Here is a 24053-nt window from a genome sequence, read left to right on the forward strand (position 1 = left end):
CAGGTGTGTATGAATAGGAAAATGTATTTATGTATATAAGGTTTGGTACTATGTGTGGTTTCAGTACCCACTGGGGGGTCTGCTTACATACGGGCGAGTTTGTTCACTATTTTCACATACATGCGTATTTTCAATGTAAAATTTTGGCAACAGAGTGCTTTAATTTCCAGGGAATAGTTGCAGGTTTTATGGAAGCTTTGCAGGTACGGTATGAATTTAGTTTTCCTAGCCTACTTGTAATTTACTATTACAAAATTATTGACTATATTCCCTATGTTGCACTTTTCATCTGCATGAGTTATTTATAACTGGGAGTTTTTATTTTTTATTATTTTTTTAACTTAAATTCAATGAGTCAACATCTAACACATCACTGGTTTCTGATGTAGTGTTCAATGACTCAGTGGCTGCGTGTAACTGGGAGTTTGTATTTCTTGGTCCCCTTCATCCACTTTATCCGTCCCACCACACTTCTCCCTTCTGCCAACCACCAGTGTGTTCTCTGTTTTTATTCAGAGATATTTATACTCACGTCTTCTTTATCCCTTCATACTGGGGGACACTTGTGCTGCTTCCATGTCTTGGCTACCGTAAATAATGCTGCAATAAACAGAGGAGTGCAGATACCTTTTCAAATCAGTATTTTCACTTTCTTTGGGTCAATACCCAGCAGTGGAATTACTGGATCACATGGTACTTCTATTTTTAAATTTTGGAGAAAGCTCTGCATTGGTTTCCATAGTGGCTGCACCAGTCTGCATTCCCACCATGGTGGATCCGGGTTCCCTTCTCTCCCTATCCTTGTCCAGACGTATTTCTTGCCTTTTTGATAATAATCATTCTGACAGGTGTGAGGTGGGAACTCACTGTGATTTTGACTTGCATTTCCCTGATGATATCGAGCATCTTTTCATGTGTCTGTTGGCCATCTGTGTGTCTTCTTTGGGAAAAAAAAGTGTCTATTCAGGTCCTCTGCCCATTTTAGAGTCAGATTATTTGGCTTTTTGGTGTTGAGTTGCATGAGTTCTTTATATATTTTGGACATTAACCCTAACTGGATATAGTATTTGCAAGTATCTTGTCCCATTCGGCACGTTGCCTTTTCATTTTGTTGATAGTTACCTTTGTCGTGCAAGTTTTAAAAAATTTTGGTCTACTCCCAGTAGTTTATGCTTGCTTTGTTTCTCTTCCCTGAGGAGACATGTCCATAAATATGTTGCAGAGGGTGATGTCCAAGAGATTACTGCCTATATTTTCTTAGGGTTTTTATGGTTTCAGGTCTCACATTTAGGTCTTAAACCCATCTTGAATTTATTTTTGTGTATGGTCTAAGAAAGTGGTCCAGTTTCATTCTTTTGCATGTAGCCGTCCAGTTTTCCCAACCCCATCTGTACCATCCTTTTCTTACTGAATAGTCTTGGTATCCTTGTTGAAAATCAGTTGATTGTATAAGTGAGGGTTAATTTCTGGGCATTTCATTGGTATATATAACTGTCTGTATGTCAGTACCACACTTAGCTTTCTAAGTGTGAGACCCCCCCACCCCAAACTCTGTTCTTCTTTTCAATACTGTTTGGGCCATTTGGATCCCTTGAGAGTCCATATGCCTTTTGGGATAAATTTTCCTATTTCTGCAAAAGTGTCTCTGAGACTTTGATAAGAACTGCACTGAAACTGTGGCTCATTTTGGGTAATATGGACATCTTAACAATATTAATTCTTCTAATACATGAATATGGGATGTTATTCCATTTATTGGCATCCTCTGGATTTCCTTCTCCAATGTTCTGTAGCTTACAGTGTACAAATTATTTGCCTCCATGGTTAAGTTTATTCCTAAGCATTTTTTTCTCTTCCATGCTATTACAAAGGGGGCTTTTTCATGTATTATCATGTCATCTGTGAATAAATGTACACAGGTCCTCTTCCCGTATAAATTTTAGAATAATATTGTTTATATCTGTAACAAAGCATTATAGTACTAGCATTTTGAGAGAGGCAGCATTAAACCTGTATTTATTTATAAAAAGATTTTATTTATTTATTTATTTGACAGACAGAGATCACAAATAGGCAGAGAGGCAGGCAGAGAGAGAGGGGAAGCATGTTCCTGCAGAGCAGAGAGCCCGATGCGGGGCTTGATCTCAGGACCCTGAGATCATGACCTGAGCCGAAGGCAGAGGCTTTAACCCATTGAGCCACTCAGGCACCCCAAAACCTGTATTGAATCTAGAGAGAACTGGCAGCATTCCTATGTTGAGTCTTTCCATTCATGGGCTCAGTATGCCTCTCCTCTGACTTACATATTCTTGGACTTCTCTCAACAGCACTTTGTTGTTTTGAGCACACAAGTCTTGGACGTGTTTTGTAAAGATTTACAGCTAAGTATTTTTTTTTTTTTTTTTAGCAACTGCAGATGGTGTTGTCAAAGTATAGTTGATTTTTGTATGTTGATCTTGTATCTTGAGAACCTTAAAGCTCATTAATTTCTTAGGATGTTTTTGTTTGTGCGTGTAAATTCCTTGGAATTTTCTATGATCATTTCATCTGAAAATTGGTATAGTTTTATTTCTTCCTTCCCAATCTGTATGGCTTTTGTTTCCTTCTCTTGCCCTACTGCCCTGGCTAGAACTTCCATTGCTATCACAGAATGATGGAGATCTCTTGTACTCACATTAAGGGAAAACAACTCAATCTTTCACCACTAATTATGATGGTAGATGTAGGATTTTTGTAGATGCTCTTTACTAATTTGAGGAAATTTCTTCCGTTCTAGGTTGCAGAGAGTTTTTATCACAAATGAATTTAAATTTTTGGAATGTTACTTCTGCATTAATGTATTCTATGATGAATTTTTGTTTGTTAGCCTGTTAATATGACAGATAGCATTGACTGATTTTCAAATACTGGGTCAGCTTTACTTCTCTGAAATAAACACAATACTCATAATGTATATGCTTTGTGTACACTGTGGGATTCTATTTGCTAATACACTGGTTAAGACTTTTGTATCCACATTAACCCAGAATGTCTGTCCGCAGTGTTTTCGTGTATGAGCTGCTCTTGTCTGATTTTGCCATCATAGTAATATGGGCTTCATAGAATGTGTTGGAGAGTATTCTCTTTTATTTAGTGAAAAAAATTGTAGGATATTATTTATAATTATTTTTTAAGCATTTGCTATAATTTTTGAATAAAGCTAATCTGGAGATTTCTTTTTGGGAGTTTTTAAGTTATAAATTTGATTTCTTTAATAGTTTTCAGATTATTCAAATTACTTATCTCCTATTGGGTGAATTGTGGTAGTTTGTACTTTTGGAGAAACTGGTCCATTTTATTTAAGAGCTTTCATTGTGGATATATAATTTACTACTCTATTGTGTCAACACTTTATCTGATCAAAAAAAGTATGGCAACTTCACCTCCCTTTACATCATTTTACTCTTCCTCACTTGTAATAGAATTGTGTTACATCTCTCCCTCTATGTACTGAGGGATATTAGACAGTGTTACAATGTCTGCTTCAACCAGCTAACATAATTTAGAAAATCTATCAAGACCATACTTTCAGGGATCATCTCTACAGTCTGTTCCTAGAAAAGTTTCTCTCCACGTGTAGAATGTCCAAAACCACAAGGAGGAGATACAGTGTCCCTTCCCACTGGGTCTGGATGTTGCTTCTCCAGCTTTCCTTTGCCACTGATGATCATTTTTCTCCTCCTCTGGGGGAGTAAAAGGGAAGGGACACCCTTTGAGAGGCTTCTAAAAAAAAAAAATCTATCCTATTTACCTGTATTTTCACTCTTGCCACATTCTTTCTTCCTTTTGGTTCTTTCATTTCCCTTCTGTGTAGAGAACTTACTGTAACCATCCCAGGTATACTGCAGACAAGTACTCTCCAAGTTTTTGAGACTGTTTTGATTTAAAAATCACTTAAAAATTTAGTGGGCTTTAGGGACACCTTGCTGACCCAGTCTGTAGATCATGCAACCCTTGGTCTCAGGATTTTAAGTTTGAGCTGCACATTAGGTGTAGAGATTACTTAAAAATAAAATCTTTTCTTTTTTTCAGAAAGATTTTATTTATTTATTTGACAGAGAAAAAGTGAGAGGGAACATGCAGGGGGGGGGAGGGGCAGAGGAGAGAGAGAGAAGGAAGCTCCCCGCTGAGCAAAGGAACCAAGCAGGGTTCCTGGGGCTCGATCCCAGGACCCTGGGATCATGACGTGAGCTGAAGGCAGATGCTTAGCCAAATGAGCCATCCAGGCATCCCAAGGAACCTCTTAAAAAAATAAAATCTTCGGAAAAATTTAGTGGACTTTATTTGGGGCTAGTTTTACATTCATAGAAAAATTTAGTGCCAAATACAAGTTCTTACTTACCTGTCTCACCACCACCCACCCGCCCCCATCCCAGTTATTTCCATTGTTAACAACTTGCGTTAGTTTGGTACATTTGTTACAGTTATGAGTCATTATTATTATTAACTGAAGTCTATCGTTAAGGATCACATTTTGGATTACACACTTTATGAATGTACAACCAGATAAATGACAAACGGGTAACAGACAGATCCATCACTATGGTATCAGAAACGCGCAGTTCACTGTTTTAACGACACCTGTTCCCCACCTATTCTTCCCTCCCTCTCTCCACCACCTCAAATCCTGGAAACCACCAGCCTTTCCACTGTCTTCACAGCTTTGCTCTTTCCACTGTCATATAGCTGGAATCGTATAGCTTTTTCAGATTGGTTTCTTTCATTTCGCAATGTGCATTTAATACATTTTTTCCCTCTGGCTGCTTTCATTATTGTTTTTTTTTAATTTAATTTTTTGCCTTTAGTTTCCAGAAGTTTTACTACACTGTGTCTTGAATGTATTTCTTTGGGTTTATCCTATTCAGAACTCAGCTTCTTTAATCTATTGTCTATGTCTTTAGCTGAACTCAGGATTTTCAGACATTATTTTTCTGAGGACTTTCTCAGCCTCACCCTTTATACTCTCCTTCTGGGACTCTGATGTTAGATCTTTTGTAATAGTCCTATTTTTCCTGTCTATTTTGTCTATGATGTTTATATAGGATAATTTATATTGTTCTTATATTGTTCTATCAAGTTCATGAATTCTCTCCTCTGTTCTGTTCTTCTTTTGAGCCATCCTCTGAATTTTTAATAGTGATTACTGCATTTTTTAAGTTTCTCAAATTCCACTGGTTCTTCCTTACAGCTTCTATTTCTTTACTGAGACTTTTTACAAGTTTTTTAAAAATGCTTTTGCCAGAATGTTTCTTTGATTCATATAAAAATTAGAATCTCTTCGTCTATAGCTACAAAAATTCTTTCTGGGATTTTGATTGGTGTTGCATTAAATGAATAGATTAATGAGAATTAATATACTCACTATATGGCATCTTCCAATTCATGAACATGGTATGCCATTCCATGTATTTAGGGCTTAACTGCTTTCATCAGTGCTTGGTAGTTGTCAGGCAACAGAGTCTGCATGTTTTGTTAGGCTTATTTACATATGTTTATAAATATATATTTACTTATTTAGTTATATATATGTGTGTGTGTATATATATATATATATATATATATATATTTAAATTTTAGAGGTACTGTGAATAGTACTTAAATAGTACTTTAAAATCAGTTTCCTATAGATTCAATGCAATCCCAGTCCAAACTCTGGCAAGTTATTTTGTGAATGTTGACAAACTGATACTATAGTTTATACACAGAGACAAAAGACCAAGAATAATCAATATAATATCAAAGGGGAAGAACCAAGGTGGAGGACTGATGCTACCCAACGTCAATACTTACTATACCGCCACAGTAACCAAGACAGCATGGTATTGGTAAAAGCAAAGACAGACAGATTGATGGGACAGAACAGGAAGCCCAGAAATAGACCCACATAAATATGATCAACTGATCCTTGGCACGAGAACAAAAGCAAAACAATGGAGAGAAGGTGGGCTTTTCAACAAACGGTGCTGGGACAACAGGACATCCACCTGCAAAAGAATAAATCTAGACTCAGAGCTTACACGCTCCACAAAAATTAACTCAAAATGCACCACAGACCTAAATGTAAAATGCAAAACTATAAAACTCATTGAAGAGATCACAGGAGAAAATCTAGATGACCTTGAATTTGGCAATGACTTTTTAGACACAGTATCCAAAGATAAGCTGGGCTCTATTAAAATGAAAAACTCTATAAAGACAACGTCAAGAGAATGCAAAGACAGTTGACAGATTGAGGGAAAGTATTTGCAAAGACAAATTTAAACTGCTATCCAAAATACACAAAGAACTCTTAAAACTCAACAATAAAAAAACAAAACAATTAAAAAAGAGCCAAAGACCTATACAGGTACTTCAATACAGAAGATACATGGATTATAAATAAGCATGTGATCTCCAATCCGATGTAATCGGAGAAGTGCAAAACTTAAAACAACAACGAGACACCACTCCATGCCTGTCAGCCTGGCCAAAACCTGGAATGCTGACACCACCTCACGCCCGTGCGGCCACAGCGACTTTGACCATCGCTGCTCAGAGTGCGGCATGGTGCAGCACCTGGAAGGCGGTCTGGCTGTGTCTTACAGATCTGAGCACACTCTTCCATACTACCCTGCAGCTGCACTCCTCGATCCTTACCTAAATAAAATGATAACTAATCCCTGTATCTAATTATGTACATGGATGTTTATAGCAGCTTTATTTGTAAATGCCACAAGGTGGAAGCAACCAAGATGTGCTTTAGCAGGTGACGGAAAAATGGTACATCCAGACAATGGGACATTACTCACTATTTAAAAGAAACAAATTATTAAACCATGTAAAGCCATGAAGAGACCTTAAAGTATTCACACATAAAAGAGCTCATCTGAAAAGGCAACATACTGTACGATTCCAACCACACGACATTTGAAACAGGCAAAACCACGGGTCTAGTGAAGCAATCGGCACTCGCCATGGTTCGGGGGAGAAAGGGTGAACAGGTGACGCACAGAGGATTTCGGAGGTCGTGAAGATACTCTGTACGGTACCATGTTGGTGGACACATGTCTGCACATTTGTCCAAATCCACAGAACGTACAACACCAAGAATGAACCCTAGCGCAAACTATGGACTTTGAGGGATGATGTGTCAGTATTTCACGGATTCTAATTCTGGTGGGAGATGTTGATAACTGGGGAGGCTGTGCATGTGTGGGGGCAGGGGATAGGAAATCTCTGTACTTTCCCTCAATTTTTCTATGAACCTTAAACTGTTCTGAAATATTGTCTTGATAAAAAAAATCAGTTCCCAATTATTTATTGGTGTTATACAGAAATATGATCAATTGTGTTAACCCTGTGTCCTGTGATCTTCCCAAACTTACCAGTTTAAGATTTTTTTCCTTTGACATTCCTTGGAATTGTCTATGCACACAATCATAACATCTGCAAATAGGACAGTTTGCTTTCTTTCCCAGTTCAACCTAGAACACCGGCTAGGATTTTCAGCTTGATGTTGAATTAAAGTGGTGGTAGTGGTCATTCTTGCCTTGTTTTCATTCTTAGGCGGAAGCATCCGATTTTTCACCCTGAGTGGTAATGCTTGCTTTTGTTTTTTTGTAAATGCCTTTCATCTGATTAAGGAAATACTTCCTATTCCTAGTCTGTTGAGAGTTTAATCATGAATGGATATTGAATTTGTCAAACGCTTTTTGCATCAACTGGTACGATGTGGTATCTCTTCTTTAGACTTAAGATAGTCTCTTTTTAAACAAAAGAAGATTAAAACAAGGGTAATTCATCAATAAATATCTAATATTTAAGAGAAAATCTTTATCATATTCATTTTTATAAATTCATATGAAAAAGTCTATTTAATGGGACACAGTAAATAGCACAGTGAATCTCCATCAATTTCTTTTTAAAGTGCCTTGATTTTTTTTTTTTTACCTTATTAACATATAATGTATTGTTTGTTTCAGGGGTACAGGTCTGTGATTCTCAGTCTTACACAATTCACAGTCTCACCACAGCACACACCCTCCCCAATGTCCCTCCCCCAGCCACCCCATCCCTCCAACCCCACCCCCACTCCAACAACCTTCAGTTTGTTTCCTGAGATTAAGAGTCTCTCATGCTTTGTCTCCCTCTCTGGTTTCATCTTGTTTCATTTTTCCCTCTCTTCTCCTATGATCGTCTGTCTTCTTTCTCAAATTCCTCTTATCAATGAGATCATATGATAATTGTCTTTCTCTGATTGACTTATCTGACTTAGCATAATGCTCTTTAGTTCCATCCACAACATTGCAAATGGCAAGATTTCATTTTTTTGAGCCCTTTTGAAAGTATTTTTGTAAATTTGGCACATGTCCCCTACCTCCTGCATTTACTACCAAACTTGTAGGTTTTCTCCACGGTATGTGCCATCCTGAAAGGACGGACATTCCTCAAGTCTGTATACCTACATGTTCTGCTTAACCATTTAACAACTAAGTGTACTAGTAACACCTGTAAGCATCCAATTCTTCCCATTTCAAGAAATATTTTCTGAGTTCCCAGGAAAGAAATATTGTATGTCATATAGACAGCTAAGTTTTACAGTTGTTGAAGTCTAACTATATAAAGGTGATCTAGATTATCTAAGAATATTTTTAGATAATTAGTACTAACTCAATCTTGCTGAACCCTCTGTAATTGATTTTAATATATTTCCATATATGTACAGCCATTAAATTCTTATTCACAGTTACAAAACAGGTATTTCAAAGAGTCTTTTGAGGACTCTGATCATATATCTACTTATTAAAAGTCCCTTCCAAATACACTTATGATGGGTGTTCTTTTAACGTGGTCCACATGCTACGACATATTATTTGAAATAATAATATACCAACCTGCAACACATTGTATAAGATAAACACACACTTTGTTTGTGGGAAGGGAAGCATATACTAAATCACTTAAAATGTCTTTTCCCCACTGTAAGAATTTTAATTTTACTATGTTTTTGTCTATTAACCAGTATAATCCTTTTGCCTCATTGGGGGAATTACTCCATCCTCACAGTTTTGGAGATCTATGTAACGTGTCCTTGTCTATGTTCATTCCCTTGATTCAGGTTGTAGATTCTACTCATCTTCCGGTCCACACTCCAACAATAAAGAGAAAGGAATATCACAGTAGCATCCGCCTTCCAACTAAGGTACTTGATTTAATTATAAGCTGAGCGGGTTCCTTTCAAAATGAGAATAAACTGGTTTTGCTGTTACTGCCTTGTTATTTACCAAAATTTTTTTTTTTTGCAGTTACATTCATCAAGCCTCCAATCAGATTTAAAAATTAACACAACAGAAAATTCCATTATAAAAATCTTCTTAAGGTTTGATTACAGCACAGGGGTGAAACATTTTGACTACTTCAGGGGAATGTCTTTTCTATTAAATGGGCTTTGCATGCCTGTCAAGTCTCATTTAGAAATCTTGGATGATGGTAAACTAATTAACTGAGTTTTGCCATGAAATCCACTCAAGGGATCCTGTATCTCATAACTTACTCCCAGATAAATTCCAAATTCAGCCATAATTCAAATGTAAAACTGAAACCACATATTAGAAATACATTAGAAAGTCTTATAATTTTGGAGGAAAGCCTTCATTTTTTGAATCAATGTACTGCCTATTTAACAAATAATTAAAAATGACCAAAATATTCAAAGCATTCCTTTTTATTAGCAATAAGTAACCAGAAGCTGTAACAAACAGCAATAAAAAGGAAATTCATAAACACAATAAACCTGTTTTCCCAAACCTGATAGCAAATACTATCATAAATGATTAAACACTAAATCTTTTCAATTAAAACCAGGAACAGTACAGAATTACCCCATATCACCGTTAGTATTCAGTCATTTCTAGGAAATGCAATAAAAATGAAAATAAAATGGCTGGAATATACACTGGAACATAATGGTCTTTCACAAGGTCAGTATGACTGTTTGCCCACAACACCCAAGAGATTCTGGTTTAGAAAAATAACCTACTAAAATTAATAAGGTAATTTGAAAATAAGGTAAATATATAAAATAACATGGGTTATCTCTGTAATATAATGAATATCTAGGAAAGAAATAGAAGACATTTCCATGCCAAGATCAACAAAAATATACATTAAGGAAAACAGAATAAAACACGATGAGTGTTCTGTCAAAATGAATGTAAGGCAGTATCAATCTGAATATCGAAAGTATTTTATTTTCTTCTTTCTGGTTTTCCTTCCTTTGTTGCGGTTCATCGCAGTGTATTAGAAAAGGTATACATCTCTGCTAACAAAAGCCAAGAAAGGGAGAAAAAGAGCAGGTGCAGATGTCAGCTTCAGGCGGGAGGTGAGAGCGTGGGTGAGATGGGCAGAGCTGAGGGATCTTAACGCTGAGTGATGGGGACGCCTACTGACCAGGCAGCGGGTCCCTTAGAAGCCTAGAAGCACTCAGGGACTGGAGACACCAGGTCCCCCAGGAGGTGAGGGTGCTGTGCAGCTGTGCAGAAGGGGGCAAACCGAAGACCTGAATAGGGGGTGTGGGGAGCCCCACCCCACATGGGGTCCAGGGCAGGGCAAGCAGACTGCCCTTCTGTCCACGGTATGATGAGGAAGAAGATACACGAAGGACGGCAGACTTGCCAGCGGGTGTTTGGAGAAGCCAGAGTTTGTTAGGATTCCCGTGTTGCCCTTTTACGGTAACAGTAATTTTGAGGACAAAGGGGACTGATCAGGGACTGGCCGACCCTCGGCGGGTTACCGATCTGCTGCTCATGGTGACGGCACATGCAGCTCTCCTCAGTGGGGCTTTGGTTTGGAGTTTCAGGATGCCTCTGTCCTACAGCCACACAGCCTGCCTCGCTGCACCCTCCAATTCACGATTTTTTTTATTGGTAGACAATGAAACACATGATTTGCTAGAGAGAAAATTTTAAAATTATTCTTTCCTTCCACAGAAGGTATAAAAACTGTGTTCCTTCTGGCTTTCTCCTCATTCAAGTATGTAGGCAGAGGCCGTCTCACCCGCCACGGCAGCATCTGTCAGTTGAGACAGCATCGTTGCAAGGTTCAGAATATACTGGACCAAATAAAAGCCAGGCCCGATTTATTCGGTTCCAAACAGTATTAATGAGTATGTGATCACCAGTAGATGATTCTCTTCCTCCTCCTCTTTCTTTCTTTGGTAATTTTTTGGGATCCCTTGCTCAACATTTCGTAGTTAGGAAGGAATGAGGGGACAAGATCTTCCGTTCTGGTGAGAAAGTCGGGGAGCTGCTTTTCTTTGTGCATAAAATGGTATCTGTGACCAGAACCACCGCTTCAGTGTGATTTTACCTCCTGTGCTTGGTTGGTCTGTCTTGTAGAGTAAGAGCCACCGGTTTTTCCTCACGTCCTTCACGGCCCCCACCAAGTGTCACCAGTGCACGTCTCTGATGGTGGGTTTGATAAGACAAGGCTGTGCCTGCGACGGTAAGACCCGGGGAAGAGTGGTGCGGGGGGCCAAGGCCGGTGTCTCTACGTGGTCCTTACGTGCCCTTGTCTGCAGGGGCTCCCGCAGCAAAGCACACACCCGGGTGGGTAGAAACACAGACGTGTTGCTCATAGGCCGGAAGTCTGGTTCTGGTGAGAGCGGTCTTCAGGGGGGCAGAGCACGGACTTCTGCCTGTGCCCCCACAGGGTGAAGGGGCCTCCCTCATCAGAGCATTCATCCCAAGCATGAGGGCTCTGCCCGCTGCTCCCTAGCGTCTCCCACGGACGGGCCCCACCTCCAAACATCACTACATTGGGGGGTATAATGTCAACATATGGATTTTGGGGGGACACATTCAGTCCGTTGGAATACGTCATTAAGCAAACATTCTGTTGTCTCTGAATTGCAGAAGCATGGCAGGAAAGGGATTCCTTTGCTAAAAATCTCTCGGAATCTGTTGCATTTTGGAAAGATTGGACCCTTGGTCATTGGGAATGTTAGGGGGACTGTGGCACTGTGAGACGGCAGCCTTTGCGGCCTGTGCGTGCTATCCCCGGAAGCCCTGCTGTGCAGCCTTCAGGCAGGGCCACATCTTTTAAGAACATGCATTTAGGAATATTTCGTTCCCTGTAATACTGCTAGAGCACGATGACCAGATTCAGGAGTTCATGCGGCAGGAAACGGATGCTATCCGTGAGCTGTAGCTGCTTTATCCGACTCATTCAATCTACTGTAAATACTACTCTCAGGGAGCAAAGTGCTTTTGGAAATATCGGACAGTGGGTCACTGTGCTCTAGGACGAGGAATGAGGGAAACTTCTAGGCAACAGACCCTGTGCTGTGGTGGGTTCCTTTGCCAGCGCTGTCCAGTGCTCACTCTAGGACACGGTGCTGAGCAGGACAACATTCCTGCCCTCAGCACTGCCACCGTCACACCCCCTTTACCATAAATGCAACCTGGTGCATGAGACAAAACGGGATCTAAAATGGGGAATTTGGAGCTTATAATATCCTCCCAGGGCGGGGTGAGGGGGCAGGCTCTGAGCAGAGTGCTTCAGCGGCTATCAGGGTCAGAAAAAGAGGACAGGATCAGGAAGCCGCCACCACTGCTGCACTCCCTGTGCCCGCTACTGCTGCCAGGATCAGGAAAGGCCCTGCCCTGTCTGCAGCATCAGGACATCCCCCACAGAATAAAGCCTCCGCCCTGCAGCTGGCACCTCACCCCCGTCCAGGCAGGGTCCACGCAGTCCAGCGGGTGGTTGGCAGCTGGCACCGCTCCCAGCCAGGCTGCTCATCTCAGTCTCACAGGAAGTCCTCTTGTCCTCTTGCTGGTGCAACTTCCAGCAGGCCAGCTCTGCTGCAAGGGAGGCTGGGAAGTGCAACTTCAGTGTGCTGATGCTCCAAGAGTGGACCAAACTGCAGTGGAGGGTGAGGGAGGGAAACCATTGTGTCTCCTGCTGTCACGTCTCTTTATTCCCTCCAAAAAGCATGTGGGTTCTCATGTCACACAACCTGTGTAGAAAAGGCTCCCAGAGCTTGTCCAGTGCCTTCTCAGCAGAAGAAAGGTGCCCTCTGTCTAGACGCACAGGCAGGCATGGGAACAGCCTATGAAGGCCGTGTCTGGGTAAGTGTCAATATTTAGGGTTTAGATGAACTCTCATTAAGTTTATCAATCACCTCGCACTCTTTGAGCACATTCGGAAAAAAATTATATCCATGTAATATCTATAACGGATTATGCAGTGCAAATTATGAGCAAATGAACATATTTGTTCCATCATGAGAAAACAGTTTGAGAACAAAATTCAGTTGTCCCCAGTAGGATATATATATTTTTAAAGATTTTATTTATTTATTTGACAGAGATCACAAGTAGGCAGAGAGGCAGGCAGAGAGAGAGAGGGGGAAGCAGGCTCCCTGCTGAGCAGAGCACCCGGTGCGGGGCTCTATCCCAGGACCCTGAGACCATGACCTGAGCCGAAGGCAGAGGCTTTAACCCACTGATCCACCCAGGCGCCCCATCAGTAGGGTATTTTTAAATGTCTCAAAGTTTTCTGTTCAAACTTCATCCTGTGATGAATAAATGTTGGAAACTGTGATGGAACTCTGAATTCCAATCTGCAATGACAAATTTTAAGACTAAAAGTAAAATAACTTTTTTGATAAATATTTAAAATCAAGTTGAATTTGAGGCATGGTGTTACCAAGTTTGAATTTAATGTTACCAGATACAAAGAAATTATTTGAATGTATCACTAGTGTAAACTGAAATGGTGCCAGTCTTATTTTAGAAGAGATGCTCTGTCTTCAAAGGAATTCCCTGTTGTTTTGAAATTTCAATATACAGTTCTGTCCCACATCTTTAACAAGAAAAGTGACAGATTTATAACATGTTTATTATTTTAATTGTATGTGCAATAATTGGATAGCATGTGATGATTTAGCTCATACCGTTTTTATTTGTTGATGTTTTTAAATCCAAACTAAAGATCCCAAAGAAGGCAGGGGCGAGGAAGGGATGGCAGAGAGCCCTGGCTGTCGTCTGTGACTTCAAGCTCTTCCTGTACAACATGGATGAAGAAAAAGACTCCAAACCCAACGTTGTCGTCAGTCAAGTGATTGACATGAGGTAAACTTTGAAAGAGAGAATTTTTTAATTAAAAAAATGGGAATAAAAATGGCTTCTGATATTTTCTTTTTTGCCCAAAGTTTACATCACCAGCCCTAAGGTATGGATCATAATTCAGTGGGGTATTTGTAAGGTTCTTACTCAGAAGTTATCTTCTTGGTGTGTGTGCGTGACAAGAAAGGACAGCATCTCAGAACCAGACACTTCCTGTGAGATGGAATTGACACACCATAAATGTCACCATTTTAAAGTGTTCCGTTAGCTGATTTTCCCATGTTCACAAGCTCGTACAACCACCACCACCATCTAATTTTAGAGCATTTTTGTCAGGCCAAAAAAAAACCATATTTGCCTTATCTCCATTCTCCCTCGCCCCAAGCCCCCAGCAAGGGGAAGCTAGTTCTTTGTGTCTGGATCCGCTGCCCCAGTTATGGCACGTAACTGCAGTCACAGGGGTAGCCTGCCGCGGGCCTCCCGCACGGACTGCGCTGTCTGCCAGCCTCCTCCATGTCGCCTGTATCCTATTTCATTACTTTTCATGGCTTATGCCCTTCTTCGGGTTGAGGAAATTCCCTTCTATTTCTAGTTTGTTAAGTGTTTTTATCAGGTGTTGGGTTTCGGCAAATTCTTTTGCTGTGACTGTCGAGGGGACCATATGGTCCCTCCTTCATTAGCATGTCGTATTACACCGATTTTTTAGAATACAGAACCTACTGTACATTCCTGGGATAAATCCCACTTGGTTATGGTGTGGGAAAAAACAGGAATATCCTTTCTACATGCTGCTGGATTGGATTTGCTGGAATTTATTGAGGATTTTCCTGTCTGTATTAATACAGAATATTGGTCTATAGTTTTCTTTCATTAGATATTTTTGCCTGGCTTTGGTGTTAGAGTAATAATGGCCTCAGAATGAGTTGAAAAGTACACTTTCCCCTCTTATTTTTTTTGAAGAGTTTGTTAAGAGTTGGTATTAAATATGTTTGGTAGAATTCACCAACAGAGCCATCTGGTCTTGAACTTCTATTAAAGGGAAGTTTTCTGATTCCTGTCTCAATCTCTACTTGTTATAAATCCACTCAGATTTCCATACCCTCCTGAGTCAGCTTTAATATTTTGTGTTTCCTAGGAAATTTTCTATTCTTTTGAGATTTTCTAATTTTTTTGGCACGTGATTGCTCATAATATTACCTTATACTTCTAATTTCTGAGAGGTCAGTTAGTTATGTGCCCTCTCTCATTTCTGATTTTAGTAATTTGAATCTTTTCTAATTTTTTTCTTAGTTTAGCTAAAGCTTACCAATTTTGTTAATCTTAAAGGACCAACTTTTGCTTTTCTTGGTTTTCTCTTCTTTTTTCTACATTCTGTTTCTTTAATTCCCACACTCCGTTCTTTGTCACTTCCTTCCTTCTGCTAATTCTGGGTTAGTTTGCTTTTCTTTTTCTAGTTTACTAAGGTGGAAAGTTAGGTTATTGAGTTGAGATCCTCAATTATTTCTTTTGTCCCCTTTCATCCTTTCCCTTGCTTAGGGCTCCCACGATGTGTATCTTAGTGCTGTTTATGGTGCCCCGCAGGTCTCTGAGGCTCTCTTCGCTTTCCTTCATTGTTCTTTCTTTCCTTTCCTCAGACTGGATCATACTAATTGGCCCGTCTTCAAAGTCAGCAATTTGGTCTTCTGCCTACTCAAAACTGTTTTCGAGCCCCACTAGTGAATTATTCATTTCAATTATTTCACTCTTCAACTTCAGAATTTCTATTTGGTTCCATTTTTACCATTTCAAATTCATTATTGATGCTTTCTATTTGGTGAGACATCATTCTTATAATTTTTTAAAAAGGTTTTGTTTATCTATGACAGAGACACAGCGAAAGAGGGAACACAAGCAGGGGGAGCTGGAGAGGGAGAAGCAGGCTCCCTGCTGAGCAAAGAGCCCAAGATGCAGGGCTTGATTGCAGGACCCTGGGATCATAACCAGAATCAAAGACAGATGCTTAATGACTTAGCCACCCAGGCATCCCACATCCTTATAATTTTCTTTAGTTCTTTAGCCATGGCTTCCTTTAGGTCTTCAAACATATTCAAAATGGATGATTTAAATCTTTGTTCAATAAATTCAACATCTGGGTTTCCTGGGGAACAGTTTCTACTGGCTATGTTTTTCCTGTGTATTTTTCATACTTTTGTGTTTCTTTCCATGTCTTACAAATTTTTCTTAAAAAGTGGACATTTTGGGGCACCTGGGTGGCTCAGTGGGTTAAGCCTCTGTCTTCAGCTCAGGTCGTGGTCTCAGGGTCCTGGGATTGAGCCCCCCATCAGGCTCTCTGCTCAGCAGGGAGAATGCTCCCACCCCCCCCCCCCCCGCCTGCCTCTCTGCCTGCTTGTGATCTCTGTCTGTCAAATAAATAAATGAAATCTTAAAAAACAACAACAACAAAAAAAAATCCTAGACATTTCAAATAATGAAACTGGCAGCTCCGGTATCAAATCCCACCACCTCTCCAGGATTTGTTGATGTTGTTACTTGTAATTGTTGTTTGTTTCTTTGGTGACTTTTCTGAACTCATTTGTAAAGTCTTTACTCTTGGTCCTATGAGGTCACTGAAGTGTCTACTTTGTTAGCTTAGTGGTCCGCTAATGATCGTACAGAGGTTTTTTTTAAGCATCTGGACGGGGTATATCTCTGCCGGCCTCTCTGCCTACTTGTGATCTCTGTCTGTCCAATAAATAAATAAAATCTTAAAAAAAAATAACGCCATTTACAATTACACCAAAGACAAGAAAATATCTAGGAACAAGCTTATTCAAAGAAGTAAAAGACCTGTACCCTTAGAAAACACTGATGAAAGAAATTCAAGACAATGCAAAGAAATGGAAGATACTACATGCTTTTGGACTGAGGAACAAATATTGTTAAAATGCCTATACTACCCAAAGCAATCTGGATTTAATGCAATACCTATCAAAATGCCAACAGCTTTCTTCATAGAGCCAGAACAATATTACAATTTGTATGGAACCACAAAAGCCCTCAAATAGCCAAAGCAATCTTGAAAAAGAAAAAAATTGGAAGTATCACAATTTCAGAATTTAAGTTATACTACAAGGTATTAGTAATTGAAACAGTATGGTACTGGCATAAAAATAGGCACACAGTAGTGCAATTGCAGGGTCATAGGGAAGCTCTATTTTTAATTTCTTGAGGAATCTCCACACTGTTTTCCAAAGTGGCTGCACCAACTTGCATTCCCACCAACAGTCTAAGAGGGTTTCCCTTTCTCCACATCCTCTCCAACACATGTTGTTTCCTGTTTTGCTAATTTTGGCCATTCTAACTGGTGTAAGGTGGTATTTCAATGTGGTTTTAATTTGAATCTCCCTGATGGCTAGTGATGATGAACATTTTTTAATGTATCTGATAGCCATTTGTATGACTTCATTGGAGAAGTGTCTGTTCATATCTTCTGCCCATTTTTTAAAATATAGTTGTCCGTTTTGTGTGTTTTGAGTTTGAGGAGTTCTTTAGATCCCCGATATCAACCTTTTGTCTGTACTGTCATTTGCAAATATCTTCTCCCATTCCATGGGTTGCCTCTTTGTTTTGTTGACTATTTCCTTTGCTGTGCAGAAGCTTTTGATCTTGATGAAGTCCCAAAAGTTCATTTTCTCTTTTGTTTCCTTACCCTGCAATTGCACTACTGGGTATTTACCCCAAAGATACAGATGTAGTGAAAAGAAGGGCCATCTGTACCCCAATGTTTATAGCAGCAATGGCCACGGTCACTGAACTATGGAAAGAACCAAGTTGCCCTTCAATGGACGAATGGATAAGGAAGATGTGGTCCTTATACACTATGCAGTATTATGCCTCCATCAGAAAGGATGAATATCCAACTTTTGTAGCAACATGGACGGGACTGGAGGAGATTATGCTGAGTGAAATAAGTCAAGCAGAGAGAGTCAAGTATCATATGGTTTCACTTATTTGTGGAGGATAACAACATGGAGGACAGGGGGAGATGGAGAGGAGAAGGGAGTTGAGAGAAATTGGAGGGGAGGTGAACCATGAGAGACTATGGACACTGAAAAACAATCTGAGGGTTTTGAAGGGGCTGGGGTTGGGAGGTTGGGGGAACCAGGTGATGGGTATTAGAGAGGGCATGGATTGTATGGAGTACTGGGTGTGGTGCAAAAACAATGAATACTGTTATGCTGAAAAGAAATAAAAAATTAAAAAAAAAAGAAATGAAAAATAATGTTAACAATAAGACAGTATTTTAAGAATTATAGAAATATTCACAAATAAATACTAGTATACCAATTAGATCTTTTAAAACCTTTGCAAGAACTCTATTAAGTAGGTATTGTATATTCTCATTTTATATTTGAAAAAAACAACTGACCTTCAGAGAGACTAAGTGAACTTACTATAAGCCCCAAAACTGGTACATGGAGCTGAGATTAAAACTGACACCTCTTAAAAAAAAAAATAGGCACACAGATCAACGGAACAGAAAACCCAGAAATAAACACATAATTATATGGCCAATTAAACTCTGACAAGGTAGGAAAGAATATACAACAGGAAAAAGACTGTTCAAAAAATGGGGTTGTGGGGGCACCTGGGTGGCTCAGTGGGTTAAGCCGCTGCCTTCGGCTCAGGTCATGATCTCAGGGTCCTGGGATAGAGTCCCACATCGGGCTCTCTGCTCAGCAGGGAGCCTGCTTCCCTCTCTCTCTCTCTCTCTGCCTACTTGTGATCTTTCTCTGTCAAATAAATAAATAAAATCTTTTAAAAAAATGGGGCTGGGAAAAGTGAATGAAAGTGAGCCGCTTTCTTTCACCATCTGCAAAAGTAAAATCAAGATGGATGGAATACCTCAACATGAGACCAGAAGCCATAAAAATCCTCAAGGAAAGCATAGGGAATTATTTCTCTGATGTCAGCTGAAGTAACTCTTTTTTAGCTATGTCTCCTGAGGCAAGGGAAGTAAAAGCAAAAACAGTTATAGAAATTGTTTCTGCATTGCAAGAACAACAGTCAACAAAACTGAAAGGCAATCTGCTGAACAGAAGATATCTGCATACGGCACATGTGATAAAGGCTTAGGATCCAAAACATATAAATAACTAATACAATTCAACCCCTCAAAATCAAATAATCCAATTTAAAAACGGGCAGAAGACATGAACAGCCATTTCTCCAAAGACACATCTGGGTAGCCAACAGACACATGAAAAGATGCTCAACATCACCCAAAGGAAAATGCAAATCAAAAGATCCCACCTCACACTGGTCAGAATGGCTAAAATAAAAAACACAAGAAACCACAAGTGTTGTCAAGGATGTGGAGAAAAAGGACCCATCTTACACTGTTGGTAGGAATGCAAATTGGTACAGTCACTATGGAAAAGAGCATAAAGTTTCCTCAAAAAGTTAAAAATAGAATTATCCTACAATCCAGTAATTGCACTACTGGGTATTTACCCCAAAACACTTAATTCAAAGGGATACACGCATGCCTATGTTTACTGCCACATTTACAATAGCCCAACTATGAAAGCAGCCCAAATACATGAATGGATAAGGAAGATGTGGTGTGAGCGCGCACACACACACACTGCTCAGCTATAAAAAAGAATGAAATCTTGCCATTTGCAACAACATGGTTAGAGCTCAAAATCAGTTAGAGAAAGACAAATCCATATGATCTCACTTATATGTGGAATTTAAGAAACTAAGAAGCAAAGGGAAAGAGAGAGAGAATGAAATCAAGATCGAGACCCTAACTACTGAGAACTGATGGTTACCAGAGGGGAGGAGGGTGGGAGGATGGGGAAATGGGGGATGGGGATTTAAGAGTACACTTACATGACGAAATAAAATACAATAAAATATTAAAAAAACATAAACCAATATTCTTTGATTGTAAACTTAGGTGCAAGAAGTTTTTACAAAACATTAGTAAATCGAATCCAGTGTTCCATAAAAATTACACTGCATCATGAACAAGCGTGGTGTATCTCAGGAAGGCTGGATTATGTTCCAAAATCAATTTACTACATTAACTAATGAAAAAGGATCATGTCAACAGATACAGTAAATGTGTTGGACAAAATCACACTTATTCTTGATGAACTCTTAACAAGGGAGTTTCCTCATCCTGCTAAGAGTATCTATGCAAATCTTGTTAATATCATAATTAGTGGCAAAAGACTCAGTGCTTTCTTTCTAAGAGCAGAAGCACGACAACGATGTTTACTCTCACCACCCTGATTTCTTTAACATTGTACTGGAAATCCCAGCCAGGGAAGAAAAAGAAATAAAATACATCCAGGTTGGAAAAAAGGAGGCAAAGTTATTCACAGACAAAATGAACATCTATGAAGAAAATCCAAACCCATCTATAGAAAAGCTCTTAGAACTAATATACAAATTTAGCCAGGTGGCAGGATGCATGATCAATATATAAAAATGGATGCACTTCTTTGTACAAGGACAAGTAATCAGAAACTGAAATTAAATAAGAGCATTTGCAATAGCACCAAAACATATTAAAAGTTAATAATCAATCTGACAAAAGATGTGTAAGACTTGTACACTGAAACAATAAAATATTGATTAAAAAATTAACGAAGACCTAAATAAATGGAGAATGACTGTGTTCATGCACTGGAAAGGTCAGTATTTTAAAAATGTGAGCATTCCCAAAATTGATCTATATTTTCAACATGATCTTAATCAAAATCCTAGGAGGCATTTTCACTTTTGGTAGAAATTGACAAAGTTAATTTTAAAATTCATAGGGAAAGGCCAAGAGGTAGAAGAGATGAAACAATTTTGAAAAGAAGAACAAATCCAGAAATACATACACAAATACATACATATATAAAACATTTGAAACATACATACAAAATGTATTTGCAAATGTACGAGATATACTTACATATGTGTACACAATAGGGTTGTGTGTATATTTATGGATTTTCTATCCTATGAATAAACAGCTAATCCTGACACAATACAGGTGGGAACTGTGCAGTCTACTTACACACAAATTTTTTTTGATAAATAGAAGAGTTCAGCATACTGTATTATAAATGAATTTGCTTTTCCTTATGATTTTAATAACATTTTCTTTTCTCTAACTTATTATAAGAATATAGTATGTAACATTTATAAAATACAGAATATGTGTTAATCTACTTGTTTCTGCTATCAGAAAGACTTCCAATTAACAGTAGGCTACTAGCAATGAAGTTTCAGGAGAGTTAAAAGTTACACAGGGATTTCTGACTGTACGGGGATGCTCAGTGCTCCTAGCCCCCACACAGTTCACAGATCAACTATATACAATATTTTCTAACAGTTGCCAAGTCTATCAACAAACGGTACTGGAATTTTAGATATTTATGTAAAAAAAAACCCACTTTGATCCATACTTTTTACCATATGCAAAAATTAACTGAAAATAGAACACAGAACCAAATGGAGAATGTAGAACTATAAATTTCCCAGAAAGAGACATAGGAGAAAAGCTTTCTGATCTTGGATAAGACAAAGAATTTTTAGATATAACACCAAAGCACAACATGTATGAGAAAAAAAATTTGATAAATTGGATGATACCCAAATTTAAGACTTCGGCTCCTTGAAGTCCGCTGTTGTGAGAAGCAATGAGCTGCGGCGTGGGGGTGATCAAACTCCTGACAAGGACGCAATGTACACAATGTACAAATAATTCTTAAAACTCAATATAAGAGAGTAAATAGCTCAACTTTCAAAAAATGGGCAAACATTTGAAAAGATAATTTAACAAGGAAGATACACATATGGCAAGTAAGCATGTGAACAAATACTCAATATCCTTAATTATTAGGAAAATTTAAATAAAACCACCATGTGATGCCATCACACATCCTTAAGAAAGGCTAAAATTGAAAACCCTGAGCATTTCCAGTGCTGGGAGGATGTGGGGACCTGGAACATTCTTGCTCTGCTTTGTAAATCGAGTAACCACTTTGGAAAAGCGTTTGGCAGCTCGTCATGAAGTTAAATGCACGCCTACTACAGCATCCTGTCTCTCTGGAGAGGCTGGAATACCTGGAAATCCTCCCGGGAATTTTTTTCCCCAAGAGAAATCACATGTGCCTGGATAGTCACAGCTGCTGTACTTACAAAAGCCCCACACTTGAAAGCCTCCCGACACCAGCACTGGGAGAGCGGGTACATTGTGGCCTGGCCACACCACGGAATACTGCTCACCAGCGAAGGAAACGCAGACGGATCCGTGCAACAACATGAGCAACAGCCACGTGAAAACTACATATCGTGTGTCTCCATTTATAGAAAATGCTAGAAAATTCAAACTACAGCGGCAGGAGGCAGATCAGAGGCTGACTGGGGAGGGATTACAAAGCAGTCCCAGGAACCTTCTTCTGGTGATGGACGGGCATGCTCGTCACTTTGTGGTGATGGTGTCACAGGTGTACACACACACCAAACTTTCCTAACTGTCCGCTTGAACACACATGCAGTTACAGGCCAGGTACCCCTCGGTAACAGGTGAAAAACCTACCCAATCATCTCATCTGAGGGCACAAGGCCCTTACTCTAGGCCTTTGGAGCCAGTAGGTGCTCCCATTCCAGTCCTTGAGGACTGTCTGAATTGGGGTCAGCCTGAGTTTCCTGAGGTTTTCTTTTCTTTTTTCTAAAGATTTATTTATTTGAGAGAGAGAGAGAGAGAGAGAGAGAGAGTTCGTGAGTGGGAGGAAGACAGAGGAGAGAAGAGGCGGACTCCCTGCTGAGAGGGGAGCCTGCTGTGGGGCTTGATCCCACAAGCCTGAGATCACAACCTAAACCAAACCCAAAAGAGAGCACTCAACCATCTGAGCCCCCGGCTGCCCCTACTTGGGTTTTCCAGTACGCTCTGGCCAAGCACTGCTGATGCAACAATCTGATTGCGATCAGTTACTGCAGGAAAGAAAGTAAAAAATCAACAAAATTAAAATGGATGATTATGTTTATATATTCTTACTTTCAGGTGATTCCACTCACTTTCAGTGTCTTGATTTTCCTTCAGGGATGGAGCATTTTCTGTCAGCTCTGTCTGGCTCTCCAATTTTATTCCTGTGAGGAGAAAGGAAATGCCCTGTGTGTTTACAGTAAGCGCGCCTGCTGCCCTGGGTCTGGGGTGGGGGCGGTGCCCCTTGTTTCAGCCTGTGTGCTGCAGAAGGTCCCGGGAGGCTGAGGTTTCAGATGTGCTGGGGGATCATGTCTCCCTTCCTACCTCCCACCTGCCACAGTGAATCTATTCCCCTATTTCTATTTGGGGATAATGGAAAGGGCTTTTTACAGGAGCCACAGGGTTTCACCCCACAGTTAAATCTGAGCCTGAAAATGCAGACGTTCCTGAGGCGGCCCATTCACTCTACAGTACTAGCCAACAGGACAGGTGTCAGATCTGTAGCTGAAACAGAGGCTGACTAAGCAGAGCAGTATTGAGAGTACGAATGAAGAGGGGGAACAGTGACAGAGAAAGAGAGATGACCTCCTTCAAGGTCATCATGACCAGTGGTTCGTCGTGGACCTGCAGCCGCTGAGTGTGCGGCTTCCCAAACTAGAAACTAGAAGCACTTTGAAAAATGTTTCCTTTGAGGCAACCTTTTGAAGTCCATTCAAATTCAAACCAAGAGTACAAAATAAGAAATCAAGCAAGAATGTCCTTTTGCAATCTCTCTTTTTAAAAAAGATTGATTTTAGAGGGAGAGAGAGAAAGTGCTTGCACAGGGGGAGGGCAGCGGGAGAGGAAGCGGGACACGGAGATTTCCTGCTGAGCGCGGGGAGCCCAACTCGGGGCTCCATCTCACAACCCCGAGATTATGACCTGAGCCAAAACCAAGA

The 24053-nt window shown here is 39.8% G+C and overlaps 1 protein-coding gene and 1 pseudogene across 1 annotated transcript in view; both read left to right on the forward strand.

The window, feature by feature from the left end:
• The window catches only part of LOC131829213 (serine/threonine-protein kinase MRCK alpha-like), a 48786-nt gene that overhangs the window by 22116 nt on the left and 2617 nt on the right, over positions 1 to 24053 (forward strand). Inside the window, exons 5-8 of the mRNA XM_059170745.1 lie at positions 9137 to 9220; positions 11415 to 11520; positions 13009 to 13145; positions 14011 to 14150. Of these exons, the coding sequence (XP_059026728.1) occupies positions 9137 to 9220; positions 11415 to 11520; positions 13009 to 13145; positions 14011 to 14150 (467 nt within the window). The remainder of the gene's footprint in view (positions 1 to 9136; positions 9221 to 11414; positions 11521 to 13008; positions 13146 to 14010; positions 14151 to 24053) is intronic.
• LOC131830859 (small nucleolar RNA U3) lies at positions 3556 to 3760 on the forward strand (annotated as a pseudogene).

The sequence above is a fragment of the Mustela lutreola genome, chromosome 4 (assembly GCF_030435805.1).
Source record: "Mustela lutreola isolate mMusLut2 chromosome 4, mMusLut2.pri, whole genome shotgun sequence".
Classification (NCBI taxonomy): domain Eukaryota; kingdom Metazoa; phylum Chordata; class Mammalia; order Carnivora; family Mustelidae; genus Mustela; species Mustela lutreola.